The 16,161-nt window shown below is 68.6% G+C and overlaps 3 protein-coding genes across 3 annotated transcripts; 1 reads left to right on the top strand and 2 right to left on the bottom strand.

The window, feature by feature from the left end:
• Positions 1 to 339: 339 nt before the first annotated feature.
• On the bottom strand, positions 340 to 6,584 carry CC2D1A (coiled-coil and C2 domain containing 1A). Its single transcript, XM_054187740.1, is given in 18 exon segments — positions 340 to 710; positions 1,206 to 1,263; positions 1,266 to 1,317; positions 1,457 to 1,592; positions 1,725 to 1,797; positions 1,904 to 1,933; positions 1,935 to 2,035; positions 2,157 to 2,204; positions 2,361 to 2,442; positions 2,613 to 2,728; positions 2,731 to 2,945; positions 2,948 to 3,057; positions 3,856 to 3,993; positions 4,433 to 4,498; positions 4,625 to 4,728; positions 4,935 to 5,070; positions 5,327 to 5,410; positions 6,535 to 6,584. Coding segments are annotated over 17 exon segments (1,824 nt in total). The 5' UTR covers positions 5,387 to 5,410; positions 6,535 to 6,584; the 3' UTR covers positions 340 to 411.
• A 387-nt stretch (positions 6,585 to 6,971) lies between these two features.
• Positions 6,972 to 11,145, top strand: BRME1 (break repair meiotic recombinase recruitment factor 1). Its single transcript, XM_054187738.1, is given in 7 exon segments — positions 6,972 to 7,008; positions 8,273 to 8,450; positions 8,566 to 8,719; positions 8,752 to 9,573; positions 10,202 to 10,349; positions 10,428 to 10,503; positions 11,034 to 11,145. Coding segments are annotated over 7 exon segments (1,527 nt in total).
• An 812-nt stretch (positions 11,146 to 11,957) lies between these two features.
• Positions 11,958 to 12,865, bottom strand: NANOS3 (nanos C2HC-type zinc finger 3). The gene has a single exon (XM_054187736.1). The coding sequence runs from the start codon at positions 12,762 to 12,764 to the stop codon at positions 11,958 to 11,960; it is 807 nt and encodes a 268-aa protein (XP_054043711.1). The 5' UTR covers positions 12,765 to 12,865.
• Between the last annotated feature and the right edge of the window lie 3,296 nt (positions 12,866 to 16,161).

Here is a 16,161-nt window from a genome sequence, read left to right as displayed (position 1 = left end):
GGGGAATTGGACCCCTGCGATGGGATGGGGGGGGGGATCGGACCCCTGCGATGGGATGGGGGCGGGGATCGGACCCCTGCGATGGGATGGGGGCGGGGATCGGACCCCTGCGATGGGAGGATGGATCCCTGGGATGGGGGGGATCAGATCCCTGCGATGGCGAGGGATTGGGTCGGATCCTGGGATGGATGGGGGTGGGATCAGATCCCTGCGATGGTGGGGGGGGTCCGATCGGATCCCTGGGATGGGATGGGGGGGATTGGACGCTGGGACTGGGCCAGGGGGGGAATCCCTGTGATGGGGGGGTGGAATGGATCAGATCCCTGGGATGGGATGGGATGGGATTAGACCCCTGCGATGGGATGGGGACGGATCGGATCAGACCCCTGGGATGGGGGGGGATCAGAGCCCTCAGATTGGGGGATGGATCAGACCCCTGGATTGGGGGATGGATCCCTGGGACAGGGGGGATCGGAGCCCTGGGATGAGGAGCCCAGAGGAGCCCCCGGAGCTCGCCCCCCCCGTCCCCCCCGCACCTTGGCGATGTCGACGGGGCAGGCCGGCGCGGGAGGCGGCGAGGAGGGGCTCCAGCCCCTTGGCCTGGCGCAGGAAGAGCTTGGCCCCCTCCATGTCGTTCTTCTGCTTCGCCCCCAGCGCCGCCTCCAGCAGCCGCCGCCGCCGGCCCTCCAGGAACTGCAGCTGCTGCTGCGCTGGGGGGGGCACGGGGGGGGCACGGGGGGCAGCTGGGGCTACCAGCACCCCAATTCCCCTCATCCCCCGGCACCCCTGTCCCCCTTGTCCCCCAGCATCCCAGTCCCCCTCGCCCCCCCCGGTGTCCCCTTTACCCCCCCCGGCACCCCCTTGTCCCCCCCAGCACCCATCCCTCGCCCCCCCGGCACCCCCTTGTCCCCCCCAGCACCCATCCCTCGCCCCCCCAGCACCCCCTTTGCCCCCCAGCACCCATCCCTTGACCCCCCGTCACCCCAGTCCCCCCTTGTCCCCCCCCCGGTACCCCAGTCCCTCTCACCCCCCTGGCACCCCCTTTGCCCCCCTGGCACCCCTGTCTCCTTTACACCCCCAGCACCCCCCTTTGCCCCCCCCCCCGGCACCCATCCCTCACCCCCCCGCCATCCCAGTCCCCTGCGCCCCCCCAGCACCCCGTCCCCCTCTGCCCCCCCCCCGCAACGTGGGTCGGGGGCCGGTACCTTTGGGGGTGGTTTTGGGGGGGGGTTTAGCAGGATTGGGGGGGGCGGCGGGGGCCCGGGGGGGCGGCGGGGGCTGCTGGGGGGCTCTCGCCGGGACAGGGGGCGGGCGGCGCTGCGACAGAGGGACGGCGTCAGAGCCGGGGGGGGGGACACCAAACATCCCCCCCTCGACAGCCCTCCGTGCCCTGGTTCGGCTCCCTGTGGCAGGGGTGGGGGGGGAAAGGGGGTCCCGAGCCCCCAAAATCCCCGACCTTCGCCTCCTCGGCGCCGTCATCCTCCTCCTCCTCGTGGTCCTCCCGGCGGCCGCCAGCTTCATGGCCGCCTCCAGCGCCCCGGCCAGGCTCTGCTCCGCCGCCGGCGCCTCCGTCCCCTGGATGGGCTGGAAACCTGCGGGGAGTTGGGGGGCGGGAGGGGGGGCGAAAGGGGGAAGGTTGGGGGGCACCGAAGGCTCCCCCCCGCCCCCCTTCATTGCGCCCGGGATCTTCCTCCCCGCCAGCGTCGGGGAAACGGGGAAAATACCTGGCGGAACGGGCAACTCGGAGAAATCCACGCTTTTGCCGGCTCTGTGGGCGCGGATGGCGTCGCGGTATTGCTGGAAGGGGAAGGGGGGGGTTGAGGGGGCTGGGGGGGGGGGTGTGTGACGGTGGCTCCGGCGTCACCGGCGGCGTCACCGGGTGGGGTGGGGGGGGGTCGCGCACCTTGACGATGCGCTCGTGCATGCGGGCTTTTGCGGTCGTCCCCCCGGCTCTTGGCCGCCGCCGCCGCCGCCTGGTACCGCTCCATCCTCTGCTGCAGCGCCTCCAGCGCGTCCCGGGGGGCGGGGGGGGGCTCTGTTTTGGGTTTTTTTGGGGGGGGGGGGGAAGGGGAGAACCCGAGAAAAAGCTTCAGTCGCTACTTCTGCTTTCGGGGGGAGGAATTCGGGGTTAGGAATTGGCCGTCGGGGGTTTCGACCTGCGGCGGGAGACGGTGGTTTCGCGGCTGGCGCGGGCGGGACGGGCGCGGCGACGGCGGCTCCTCGGGCAGGCGGGTCTGCGGGGAGGGGGGAAACATCAGCGCCCAAAACCCGCCAAAACCACCCAAAACCACCCAAAACCAGTCCCCCGGGACCAGCGGAACCGCCATGGGGGCTTTCTTTTCAGTTTTTTTCGGTCCCTTGGGTCTCACCGGGAGGCGGCGGGACGTCGCTCAGCTCCACCGGCCGGCCCTGCCCCGCCGCCTCCAGCAGGGCGTCAAAACTCTGAAAAAGCAGGAGAAAAGAGAAAAAAAACAAACCAAAACCGACTCTTTTTCGGTCCGGAGCGTTGCAGCCGGCCCGGCTGACCCTCGTTTCGCTCCAGAAGCGGAGAGAAAGGGGAGACTGGCGGCGGTCTCCAACGGGGAGGGGAACCCCGGCCCCGCGGCCGTTACCTTTGCCACCCGGTAGAACTTGGTGGCCGCCTCCAGGTCCCCGCGCTGCTTGGCTCGCAGCGCCGCCAGCTTGTAGCCCCGCTGCCGGTCCCGCAGCAGCGCCTCGGCCCCTCCGAGCCTGGGGGAGCGGAGAGGAGAGGGGTCTCCCCCGTTAGCGCCGCAGGGGGGGGGTGTGGAAATACGGCCACCTCCGGAGCGGGAGAAGGAGCCAAAGCCTTACCCGGGCGAGGAGCCGGCGACGGAGGAGCCGGTTTGGGCTCCGGAGAGGTGACGGGAAGAAGCAGGGGGCGGCTGCGGGGAGCCGGGGGCGGGCGGCGGGCAGGGGGTCGGCCGGGGGGGGCCGCGGGGAAGTCGCCGCCCCCTTCCCCAGCGCCACCGGGGGCGGAATTTCCTCCTCGTCGATCTTCTTCCCCTTGCGGACGGAGGCCAGCATGTTCTCCAGCGTCTGGGAGGGAGAGGAAAAAAAAACTCGCCGCCGCTCCGATATTCCTCCCTGGAAAGAGAAAGCTGGGAGCCGGCTTTCCTCCGGAGCCGCCGGAGGTGGGAAAACCCGTCGTCTGCCTGAAAACAGCGCCCGAGCTCCAGGGTTTCGTCACCCATCGGGATCCGGCCCCAAACTCCTCCTTTTCCCCCCAAAAACCTCTTCCGCCGCCTCCTCCCCAGCCCCGGCGGGGATTCCTGCTCCGCCGGCGGATGAAATCCAAGGGGAAGGGCCAGCGCTGCCCCGGGGGGCTCCCGAAAAACCCTCCGAAGGGTGAAAAATGTCACCCCCGCCTCGAGTCACAGCCCAGGGGGGGCTCCGCACCAAAAGGGGGGGCATGGGAAAGACCAGAAGGGCCTTAACCCGGGGGGGGGAAAACAGCCGGTGGGGGGAAAACAGGCTCCAAATTTATAAAAAAATATATAATAACCCTAAAAACTCCGCAGAGTTTCAAAGGAGCCCAGGCATCGGGGAGTTTGCGGTCGGAGCCAGTGCCGCGGCCGGGCAGGAGGGTCGGCCGGTGCCCCCCCCCCCCCCCAGCTCCCAGGCTTCGAGAGATAACGACGTCGCGGTAATTAATCCCTTTTTTCCCACAACTCGGAGCAATTCCTGCGGGAAGAGGCCGGAGCTCGGCCCCAAGCACAACCCCCCCTCCCCCAGCCCCGCAGCTGGGAAACGCCCGGGATTCCCCACCGAGGGGTTTAATTTTGATTAAATTAAGGTTTAGGGAAGGGAGGGAAGCGGCGCCCAATCCCGGCTCACCTTCAGGCCCCTCTCGTAGCGCCGCAGCCTGGCGCCGTCCCCGGCCTCCCTGGCGCCGCCGACGGCCGCCCGGTACATGCCGATCCGCTCCGCCAGCGTCGACTCCAGGCCCTCGGGCTCCGGCGACGCCGCCGGCACCTGCAGCCGCCCCAAGGAGATGCGCCGGGATCGACCCCGACTCCGATATACGCCGGGATCGGGACCCTGACCCAACCCCTGCGCGGTTTTCGGGGCTGGAGGAGCAGCGGGAGAGCCCCGAGGGCCGCGTGCAGACAGGGATCGCCTGGCAGCGGCTCCAAAAGGGGACTGGCGCAGACTTATTGCCCGTAGATTCCGATAATTTTGCTAAATCCCGTCTCCCCGCTCGTGTTTCCCGGCGCTCCTCGTGAGCGAGGAGGCGGCAGAGGGAACCCGGCTCCTCCTGACCCCCAGGAAGGGGTTTTACCCTCCGGGGGCGGGTTTGTGTGACGGAATCAAGTTTTCTCATCAGGGAAACGAACAAAACACCCCAAAAAGGCTAAAAAGGGCCGGATCCGGCAGCGGCAGAGCCGGAGCGGAGCGGAAAGATGCGCCGTACCTTGGCGAGAGGCGCCGGCGCGTCCGCACTCCTTCCCCCGTCGCCCAGCACCTCCTGCAGCTCGGCCTGCGGAACGCCGGGAGAGGCGTCAGCCCCAATCCGGGGCGGAAAAGCCCCTTTTTCGTTTCTGGGAGCAGGCGAGGAGCGAAGCCCCCGCCCCCCCCCTCCCCGAGGGCTCAAACCCCTCCTCACCATCAGATCGTCTTCGTCTTCCAGCTCTTCATCCTCCTCCTCCTCGTCCGGGTCCTTCATGCAGAGGGCGGCCATCCGCTCGATGGCCTCCATCGGCAAAGGGGCTGGAGGAGCAGAAGCACGAGGGGGGGGGTTTTTTGGGGCCACACACCTGTTTCTCCACAGTTTAAGCCCAGGCGCAGGGGAGGCTGGTTGGGGGGGGGCACAAACACCCCAAGAGGAGCCGTTTCTCGGGGCGGGGGGGGGGGGGGGGGGGGGCGTAATTAGTTATGGCAGAAAGGAGCGGGGGGGCCGGGGCGGCAGCACTCACTTTTCCCCGGGGGCTTCTCTCCGGGCGCAGCTCGGCCCCCCACCAGCGCCTCCAGCTCGGCCTCCAGCTCCGCGGCGTCGTCCCCGCCGTCGTCCCCCGCCGTCCCCTCCGGGGAGAGCTCCGCCAGCAAACCCATCTGTGGGGAGGGGGGGGGACGGCCCCGAGGGGATCTGTTAGGGTGGGGGGGGATCTCCCCCCGGCGACCCCCGAGGCGGCAGAGTGAATAAATCCGTTAAATTAATTAAAGCGGCGAAATAAAGATGCCAGGCGGCGCGGAAACACCCCAGGTTTGCCCGGACGGGGGCACGGGGAGGGCTCAAGTGTCCCTCCCCCCCGCCAAAGGGCTGGTTACGGCCCTGCGGGGGCGGGGGGGGGGTCGAACGGGGCCGTACCTGCCTGGCGATGGCGGCGCCACGGCCCGGGGGGGGCAGAGGCCTCCTGGCTTTGCTCATGTCACCGTCCCTCGCCGGGCTGAGCTGTGGCGGGGGGGGCACAGCCTGAGGGTGTGGGGTCCCGGCTCCCCCCATAGAACCCCCGCCCTGCACCTCTTCGACGCCTACTGAGCCCCCCCCATCCCATTTTCCACAAGTTTCTTGGCCCCACAGCCCCCTTCCTCACCACAGCCCCCCCCACAGAGCACCCCAGGGTGCTGCCCCCCCCCAATACTCCCTCTACCCCCTGCTGAGACTCCCCCGACCCTTTCCCTCCCGCCTCCCTCCCCGACCCCCCACAAGGCTCCATTGCCCTCCCCCCTCCAGTGCCCTGTTCCCACCACCCAGCCACCTGCAAGGCCCCAGCTGTCCCCCCCCCGGCTCCTACAAGGCCCCGTTCCCCCCCCCAGTATCCCCACAGGGGCCTGTTCCCCCCCCAAAAAAGGTCCCCATGTGGCCCCACTACTCCTCCAGCCCCCCGAAGAGGCCTCTTTCCAGCCCCCCAGGTCCCCCCCAAGGCCCAGTTCCCCCCCCAACCCAGGCCCCTACAAGGCCCCAGTACACCCCCAGAGCCCCCCCAGGCTCCCGGTCCCACCCCACAGCCCCTCCACAAGGCCCCATTACCCCCCCCAAAGGCCCCATTACCCCCCCAGACCCCCCCCAAAACCCCATTCACCCCCGGGAATCCCCCAAGACCGAGTTACCCCACCCACAGATCCCCACAAGGCCCCAGTACACCCCCAGACCCCCCCCCAACGCCCCACTCACCCCCCAAGCCCCCCCAAGGCCCTGTTCCCCCCACCACCAGGCCCCCACAAGGCCCCATAACCCCCCCAAAGGCCCCATTACCCTCCCAGACCCCCCCAACACCCCTTTCGCGACTCCAGGCCCCCCCAAGGCCCTGTTCGCTCCCCCATCGCGTCCCCACAAGGCCCCAGTACACCCCCACAGGCCCCAGTACAGGCCCCAGTACACCCCACAAGGCCCCACAAGGCCCCATTCCCTCCCCACAAGGCCCCAGCCCTCCCGATCCCCGGCTCGCCCACCCCTCAGAAATGACCCCCGTCTCCCCCAACCCTCAGAAATGACCTCTAGGCCCCCCTAGACTCCCTCGGACCCCTTCGGATTCCCCCGGACCCGGTACCGGCCTCCTCCATCCACTCACTCACTTCCTGCTCCGCCCGCCGCTGTCAACAAGACGCCGCGCTTTACGGCGCCGCCGTCGCAAAAGCCGCCGCCGTCGCAAAAGCCGCGTTTCGCTTTACGGCGCCCGGTCAGGACTACAGCTCCCGGCGTGCCCCGCGCGCGCGCGCCGAAAAGGCGGGAAAAGCGTGAGGTGAGGGGGGGGAGGCGGGAAATGGCGCCTCTTCTGGGGAGGGTGGAAATGGGTGAAATTGGGTGAAGTTCCCCATTTTTCGCCTCAGGATGGGAGGGTTTGGCTCCTCCCGCTGCGTCCCCGCGTGGGGGGTGGCAGCGCTGGGCCCCAGGATGGGGGGAAATGGCGGTGGCAAAGGGCAGGTTGAGGCCCTGGGGGCGGCGGGGGGGAGGCAGGCAGGGGCCACTCAGTGATGGCCGCCCGGTTCTCCCCACCCAGGCGAGCGGCGCGATGGGCAAACGGAGGAATGAGCAGCCGCCAGGTAACGGCAGGGGGGGATGGGGGTTGTGAGGGGATGGCCGCCATGAGGGGACAGGAGCCATGAGGAGATGGCAGGACGGGGACCATGAGGAGATGGCGGCTATGGGGAGACAGGGGCTGTGAGGGGATGGCGGCCATGAGGGGACAGGAGCCATGAGGAGATGGTGGGATGGGGGCCATGAGGAGATGCAGCCATGAGGAGATGGCGGCCATGAGGGGACAGGATCCATGAAGGGATGGCGGAATGGGGGCCATGAGGGGATGGTGGGACGGGGGCCATGAGGGGATGGTGGCCATGAGGGGACAGGAGCCATGAGGGAATGGTGGGATGGGGGCCATGAGGAGATGGCAGCCACAGGGGGACAGGATCCATGAGGAGATGGCGGCCATGAGGGGACAGGATCCATGAAGGGATGGCGGAATGGGGGCCATGAGGGGATGGTGGGATGGGGGCCATGAGGAGATGGCGGCCATGAGGGGGCAGGAGCCGTGAGGGAATGGCGTCCCCTTCCCTTCCCCGTGAGGCAGCGTCTGCCAAGGAGTCCCACAGCCTGCCCCGTATTCCCACGTCTCTTGTACCCACCCCTCAGAGGATGCGTGTCCCCCCCTCAGACCGCCCGGCCTCTTCGTTATTACAGACCCGCTTAACTGCAAAAACCGTCCCTGTTTGTGAGCGAAAGGGCGCCTGGTTTTTACCTTTTTCCCGCCTTTTTCCCGCCCCTTTCTCGTCGCCCGTGGAGCGCGCGGAGCCTGTTGGGGTTCAGGGCGGCCGGTGCCCGGCGCTGCCCGGGGCCTTCCCCAAACGGCCCCCGGTCTCGCCGCGAGCCTGTGGGAAACGCGGGTTGTTACGGGGATAAAACCCAAAAACAAGCGACTTTCTGCCAGTGAGGGAGGGAGCTGCTCCTGCCCAGGCCCAAACCCCTTTTCTTGGCGTTTCGGAGGAGAACGGAGGGGCGGAACGGAGCCGAAACCCCGCGAAAAAGCCCTGAAAGCATTTTGTTTTCACCTCAGTTCAAGCGTTAGAGGTGTGGGGGTTGTTTTTCCTGCTGTTTAGTGAGAAAGAATAACTTATTTATATAAAAAATTAGTATTTTACATGTTACATATACATATTACATCTAAACATATTATATTACATTTAAAACATATTGTGTATAAAATAAATTTAGTAACAAAAATGTGGACAAAGGTTGTTCTCCCCATTTAACGTGGCGCCCGGGTCCCTCCGCCCCCGCGGCCTGATCTCAGGAGGGTGTTTTTTCCCCTTACAGGCAAATTCCAGGTTCCCAAAACTAAACGCAGTCTCCAGGAGGATTTGGAGGCGGCGGCGGCGAAGGCAGACGACGGCCCAGACGCCACGGGACCGGCGCAGACGGGCGACGCCGATGGCAAAGCGACGTCTCCGGCACTGACGGCCCCCGGCAGCGCCGCCACAGACGCCCCGAGGAGGTAACGGGGGCAGAGCTGGGACAGAACCGGGGGGTTCGGCTGAGCCGGGCCCCGCGCGGTGCCGTCCCCGGCGATCGCCTCCCCCGCCCTGAGCGCGGTTCGTTGGTTTCCGCAGCGTTAACGGTGACGGGGAAGCGGCTGCGCCGGAGCGAAGCCGGGCCGCGGAGCACGTCCCCAGTCCCTCGCCACAGGTACATCCCTCCTGGCTGCCGGGCAAACGTGGCTGGCTCCCGGCAGTGTCAAAACGCTGCGGTGCCGAGCAGCTCCTCTCGGCGCTGCTTTCCCTCTGTGGGTAAACTTGGCCTTCGGCGTCGGCACCGAACAGGGGAAAAAATTGCAGGGATTGGGATTTTTGTTGGGACACGGGAGCGATGGCGGTGCCGTCTGGTTTCAGGAAGGACCAGACACCGGCATCGGTGGAGGCGGCAAAGCACCGGAGGCGGCGTCTCCGCCGCAGTCACCCCGGCAGGTGGATTCGGTGCCGGAGGAGACGGGAGAGGATGAGCCGATGGCGAGCACGGAGCAGCATGGAAGCGCCGGTGAAGTGCTGGATGCCGAAACCCAAACCGATGGTGGAACGGGCGATACCGGTGACGGTCCCGAGCGCGGCTGCGCTGCACTGGTGCAAGGAGAGGCGGCGGCTGGTGGAGAGGTGGCTCTCCCTGCGGATACTCCCGGCAGCACCGGCATGCCGGCGGAGATGCCTGACCCTCACTGTGAAGACGGTAACCGCGGCGAGCGCCCCGGCGGCACCGATCAATGCCAGGAACCGCCGTGTGCCTCTGTCAGCGCTGAAGATGGAGAACCCGGCACCGTATCGGAGAGAGCGGCCGGAGGAGAGCACTGGGAATCGGCGGCAGAGGGAGGCAGCGCCGAAGCGGAGAACACCGGTGCTGCCGGCACCCAGGGCGGGAACGTGGCCCCGCGGAAAAACTTGGGAGAAGCCGATGCCGGCCGGGAAGAGGCCGGAGGGGGGGAAACCCCCGCTGCCGGCAGCAGCTCAGCACCGGATCCAGCCGTGCCGGCGGGCGGGAAGAGGGAAGGCGAAGGTCTGGCGGAGGAAGGCGGCGCCAAGCGGCCGGAGCTGCGGGGAGGGAACGGCCTCCGGCTCCCACCGCAGCAGGTAAATCAGCCGCCGTCGCCCGGTTAACGTGAAACCAAAATGCCTGAAACGCCAAACAACCCCCCAAAATGCCCAAAATGCCAAACAAATCCCCTAAAAATCCCCAAAATGCCAAAAACCTCCCCCCAAACACCGAAGAAACCCCTCAAAATGCCAGGAACTCCAAACAAACCCCCTAAAATGCCAAACAAAGCCATGAAAACACCAACCCAATCCCCTGAAACACCCGAAACTCCACACAACCCCCCCAAAATGCCAAACCTACCCCCCGAAACACCAAACCAACCCCTGAAAACACCAGAGAAACCCCCTGAAATACCCGAAACCCCAAACCGACCCCCCGAAACCCCCAACAAATGCCCTAAAATACCCCAAGCACCAAAACCTGCCCCAAACCCCAACCCGACCCCCCCAAACCCCCTGAAACTCCAAAGCAACCCCCCAAAATGCCCCACGACCCCCCCAAAACACCAAACACACCCGGTAAATGCCCCAAACACCCGACCGACCCCTCAAAGTGCCTGAAGTAATGGGAAAAGGGGGCAAAGCCCCGGGGGGGCGTGGGAGCGGGGTGGGTCCTGGCTCCCCGCTCACGGTTTCATTGTCGCCTCGATTTTCCCCCCCGCAGCCGCTCCCCGACGCCGAGCGGTGCCACGGAGCCGCGGTGCCGGGGCACGAGCCGTGTGCCGCAGCAGGACGGAGCCGCGCGGAAGAGGCGCCGCCGCCGCTCGCCGAGGGGAACGGGCCGGAGCAGCCGCAGCCCTGGTGAGCCCCGCGCCCGCCCTGCCGCGCTCCCGGCACCGGAGAGGGGGCTGACCCCCTGCTTTTGGGTGAAAATGTCCCGCTTTGGTGAGCGGAAGCGCTGTTTTCCGGCAGGGAGGACGCCAGCGATGTCGTCTGCGGCCTCATCCTGGAGCTCTCCAACCTCAAGTAAGCGCCAGTGCCGAATCCGGGGCTGTTTCCCTGGGATTGGGGTTCCGGGACGGCCGGAGGGCGAGTGCTGCGAGGGGACGCGGTGACACGAGGGGCCGTGGGTGACATGGAGGGGCTGTGGTGATGTGAGGGGCCGTGGGTGACACGAGGGATTGTGGTGACACAAGGGGCCGCGGTGTGATGAGGGGCCGTGGTGACACAGGGGTCCCTGGGTGACGTGAGGGTCCGTGGGTGACACAAAGGGCTGCGGTGCCACGAGGGTTCGTGGTGATGTGAGGGGCTGCGGTGACACGAGAGTCCCCGGGTGATGCGAGGGGCCACAGCTGCCACAAGGGGCTGTGGTGACACGAGGGTCTGCGGTGACACGAGGGTCCCCGGGTGCCGCGAGGGGCCGTGGTGCGATGAGGGTCCCTGGTGACGCGGGGGGCCATGGGTGCCGTGAGGTGTCGCGGTGACAGGAGGGTCTGCGGGTGACACAAGGGGCCGTGGGCGCCGCGAGGGTCCGCGGTGACACGGGTGCCCCGCAGCCGCCTGGCCATGAGCGCCCACCGGGGCCTGGGGGCCCTGCGGAAGCCGAGGGGGCGGCGCAGCCGGTGGCCGGTGCCGGCGTCGGGCGGGAGGAGGTGGAAGGAGCCGTAGTGCCGGAGCCGTAGTGCCGGAGCCGGGCCCCGGCGACGACAAAGCCTTTATTAACCAAACCCGGCGTTTCCGCCCGGGCTGCTCCGAATAAACGCCGTCCCTCGCCCAACGTGGAAAGAGCCGGTGAGGAACCCACGGGTGCCGGCCGTCGCGCCATGGGGCTGCCGGGACGGCCAAATCCCGACCCAAATCCCAACAAGCCAAATCCCGACCCAAATCCCGACCCAAATCCCCAGATCTCAACCAAATCCCAACCCAAATCCCAACAACCCCAATCCCGGCCAGCGCCGCCCCCGCCGTGGGGGTGCTGGGGAAAAATCCCCCCTTTTTGGCGTTTTTCTTTTTTTTTTTTTCCGTCGGCGTCGTGCCGCCACCAAAGCTCCGCCGGGAGGGTGCCGCGGGGCCGCGCCGGGCGGGGAGGGAACGGGGAGAACCGGTGCCGGGGAAAACGCCGTCTCGTCGGAGGTGGGAGCACCTGGAAGGGAAACCGGGAGAGCACCGGGGCTGCCGGGACCAGCACCGCGCCGCCCGCCGTTAATTAGCACCACGATCCCCTCCGTTAATTAGCGCCGCCATGGGCACCACGCTGCCCGCCGATAATTAGCGCTAATTGCCCCAAGGAGCTCGCCGTGCCCCGTTCCGGCTCCGTTCCCTGTGTCCCCACTGCGGTGCAGGCAGCGGCTGTGGCCCCCGGCGCGGTGCCGCCGGTGCCGCCCGTCCCCGCCCCACGGAACCCCCAACCCCCCACTTTGGCCCCATTTTGGGGGCAAACAGCGCGAAAACCCCAGCGGTACCTGCGGGCTCGGCGGCGGCTATTTCTCGTGGCGGTGGCCGCGGCGGTGGCCGGCAGTGTTGGCGCGGGGCGGGCGCCGGCCGTAGACAGAGGCGTAGCCGTGGCGGGTGAGGGGGCAGAAGCGCTTGGTGTGGGCCCGATCCTGGGTGGCCCCGCACTGGGGACAGACGTAACCGCGCAGCACCGGGCACAGCACCCGGCCCCCGGCGTCACGCAGGCTGTGCCCGCGCCACACCGCCGCCGCCTCCCCGTTCTGCCGGCAGAAGGCGCACGCCCCGGGGCTAGCGGTGGCCTGCGCCGGGGGGGCCGATGATGGGGATGCCAACGCCGGTGGCGCCAGGGCCAATGGTGTCGATGCCGGTGACGCCGATGCCGGTGACGCCAGTGATGACAACGGTGACACCACCACCGGTGACACCAAGGCCGAGGACGCCGATGCCGGTGACGCTGACGCCTGTGATGCCAACGATGATGATGCCAATGCCGGTGATGCCAACGCCGACGGTGCCGATGGCAGTGATGCCAACGCCGATGACAACAATGCCGGGTTTGCCGACGCCGGGGATGCCAACGCCAGCGATGACAATGCCGGGGATGCCAACGCCGACAATGCCAGGGATGCCAACGCCGGTGACGCCAAGGGTGGTGACGCCAAGGCCGACGATGCCGCGGCCGGTGCTGCCGACGCTGCTGCTGCCGGTGCTGCCGACGCCGCCGCGGCCGTGTGGCCGTGGCCATCCTCCCGGCAGGCGGTGGCCAGCGTGGCCAGCCCGGTGGCCAGCCCCAGGTAGTCGCGCCACATGTCGAAGTCGGGCCCCGGCTCCATCCTCGCGCCCCGCGGCGGTGCCGGGTGGCACTGGGCGCTTTCGGGGCGGGTCGCGGCGCTTTTGGGGTGGGTCGGGGCGGTTTTGGGACGGTCGCACCGGCTCCCCCGCCCCCGGAGCCGGCCCGGCTGCCCCACGCGGCGGGGAGGGGGGGTGGGGGGTGTCTGCGCCGCTTCCCCCCCCCAACCCCCTCCCGGGACCCCCCTCGCCGAATCCCGCCGCGGTTTCGGGGGATCGTCGCCGGCTGCTCCCCCCGCACGGAGCCGGATTGGGGAAAAGGGCCGGGATTTGGGGGGAAACGGGGGGGTGAAGCGGAGAAAGCCCCGATCCCGGGGAGAATTCCCCCGAAACGCGGATCTGGGGAGGATTCCCCCAAAACCGGGGTTGGGGGGGGAATCCCCCAAACCTGAATTCCAGGGAGAATCCCCCCAAAAGCTGAAATCCCGGGGAGGATCTCCCGAGATCTCAAATCCTGGGAGGAATCCCCCAAAAATCTGAATCCCGGGGAGAATTCCCCCGAAACTCAAACTCTGGGGAGAGTCCCCCAGAAAATCCAAATTCTGGGGAGAATCCCCCCCAAAGCCTGAGTCGTGCGGAGCATCCCCCCAAAACTAAAATTCGGGGGAAAATCTCCCAAAATCTCAAATCCAGGGGGGAACCCCCCAACCCCTGAATTCCGGGGAGAATCCCCCAAAAATGTGAATTCCGGGGAGAATCCCCCAAAACCCCGATTGCGGGGAGGATCCCCCAGAAGCCGAATTCCAGGCAGGGTCCCTCAAAAACTCCGATTCCGGGGAGAATCCCCCCAAAACCCCAATTCTGTAATTTTGTGGAGAATCCCCCAAAACCCCCATTCCGGGGAGAATCCCCCCAAAACCCGCCTGGGGGGGGGTTGTGGCTCCGCCGTTGCCGTGTGTGTCCCGTCCCCCCCCGCCCTGTCCCCGCCCCCATCCCCCCCCGGGGCCAAACGCCGGGGCATGGGGTAAATCACCCGCTAACGAGCGGCACAATCACCCCCCGCCCCGGCCTCCGGTTTGGGGAGAAAAAGGGGGGTTTTGGGGCTCCCGGCGCTCGGGGGGGGCCCGGCCGGGGAAGGTCCCCGCCGTGGCGGTGGCCGCGGTGACGAAGGGCCGGTGGCACCTGGCGCGTGGCGGCCGCGCGAGGCCGGGGGCCAGAACCGGCCGAATCCGCCCCAACTGCCCCAAAACCTAAACTGGGGGTTTTTTAGCCCAAATCGGCGCCGGCGGGGTCAGGGGTCGCGTCGCGCCGCGCTCGTGCCGCCACGGCCGCGCGGGGACGCCGGGGGGTGACATCGGGGCCCTGTGACGCGGGGGGGGGGGGAAGGGGGGGGGGGAAAGAACGAGAAAAAGGCCAAAAATGGGCAATTTGCGTGAGGGAGGCAGAAATGACGGTATTTCAACCCAAAAGCCGAGCGCGGGGGGGGCGAGCGGGTCCCCTCCCGTCCTCTCCTGTCCCCGCGGGTCCCCTCGTGCCGGGGGGGGGGGACACGCGGGTGGGGCCGGGGCCGCTTTTGGGGACAAACCCGCCGGTTTTGGCCCCGCCGTGTTGGGGGTGGGGTGGGGCTTAAAAAGGGGGGGGAAAAGGGCAAAATGACCATTGAGGGGGGCAGGGAGGCGCCCCCCCCCCCGCCCCCGCGGCGGGCGCCAACGGGGCGTGGCCGTGTGGGCGTGGCCAAGGGGGCGTGGTCTCAAGGGGCGCGGCCGGGCCCCGCCTTGCGCGCGGCGGGCGGGGGGGGGGGGGGAGTGGGGAGGGAGCGGGTCACCTGAGGCCACCGGCCCCGCCCACTGCGCGCAGGCCCCGCCCCCTCGCCGCCTCTCATTGGCCGCCCGCGGCGCCCCCGCCCGCCCCCCATTGGCCGCCGCCCCCGTCGCTCCGCGTTGGCGCGCTCCCGGCGCGCCCTTAACCCCTGCGGCGCCGCCGGGCGGCGGGGCGGGAGCGGGGGTTTGGGGGGTTTTGGGGGCTCGGGGGGGGGGCACCCCCTGTGCCCGACCCCAGACCCGCGCGGCGGGGAACGGCGTGGCCTGGCAGGGCGTGTGTGGCACGGCACGGTGTCACACGGCGTGTATGGCACGGCACGGCCTGGCGTGGAATCACGGGGCACATGACGGCCTGGCACAGCACGGCACGTGTGGCACAGCGTGCATGGCACGGCACGGCGTGGCGTCACACGCCGCGTGTGGCACAGCGCGGCGTCACGTGGCACATCGTGACATGGCACGGCACGGCACGGCATGCGCGGCTTGGCACGGCCTGGCCTGGTATGGCTGGCTTGGCATGTACGGCAGGGCTTGGCCCGGCCTGGCACGGGATGGCATGTATGGCATGGCATGGCCTGGCACAGGATGGCGTGTGTGGCACGGCCCGGCCTGGCACGAGATGGCACGGGATGGCGTGTGTGGCACGGGATGGCGTGTGTGGAACAGCATGGCCTGGCACGGGATGGCGTGTGTGGCACGGCCTGGCATGGGATGGCGTGTGTGGCACGGGATGGTGTGTGTGGCACAGGATGGCGTGTGTGGCACGGCCTGGCACAGGATGGCGTGTGTGGCACGGGATGGCGTGTGTGGCACGGCCTGGCACGGGATGGCGTGTGTGGCACGGGATGGCGTGTGTGGCACGGCCTGGCACGGGATGGCACGGGATGGTGTGTGTGGAACAACACGGCCTGGCACGGGATGGTGTGTGTGGCACGGGATGGTGTGTGTGTCACGGGATGGTGTGTGTGGCACGGGATGGTGTGTGTGGCACGGGATGGCGTGTGTGGCACGGCCCGGCCTGGCCCACCATGAGCAGGGAAAGGGGCCGAGAGCCGGGCACGGCCAGGGCTCGCCTCGCTGGGACGTGCCACAGACCCACGGCCAGGCTGGCACACGGTGGCCCATGGTGGCCCATGGTGGCACACGGTGGCACACGGTGGCCCGTGTTGGCACACGGTGGCACGTGTTGGCAGCCGGTGGCAGGTGCTGTAGTGGTGTCCCCGCGGTGTCCCCTTGTCCCCCCGCCGTGCCGGGCGGTGCCGGTGCCGCTGCCGGTGCCGGGGGGTCCATCCTGGCGGGGGGAGGCGGCGCCGGTGACTCACCGTGGCCCGATGGAGGGGGGGGGGGTCACAGCGGGGTCCCGGGACCAGGGGGGGACCCGCCTCATGGCATGGGGGGGGACACGAGGGGACACCGGGGGGACACGACGAAGTGGGTCCCCCATGGCTGGGGGGGCCGGGGAAGCCCTGAGGGCCCGGGGGGGCACAGGGGGGTCCGGGGGGGGGCACGGGGCCCCCCCGCCCTCGGCGGCCCCGGGCGGTCCCTCCCCGGTGACTCACGGGCGCGTGGCTGCGCCCTGACTCACCCCCCCGGCCCCCCCCGCCGGGGTCCCCCGGGGCCC

The sequence above is a fragment of the Rissa tridactyla genome, unplaced genomic scaffold (assembly GCF_028500815.1).
Source record: "Rissa tridactyla isolate bRisTri1 unplaced genomic scaffold, bRisTri1.patW.cur.20221130 scaffold_691, whole genome shotgun sequence".
NCBI classification, from domain to species: domain Eukaryota; kingdom Metazoa; phylum Chordata; class Aves; order Charadriiformes; family Laridae; genus Rissa; species Rissa tridactyla.
This window is presented reverse-complemented; position numbering and strand designations above follow the sequence as displayed.

Coding starts and splice junctions, on each gene's coding strand:
- NANOS3 (XM_054187736.1), bottom strand. CDS start 12,764: ATGGAGCCGGGGCCCGACTTCGACATGTGGCGCGACTACCTGGGGCTG.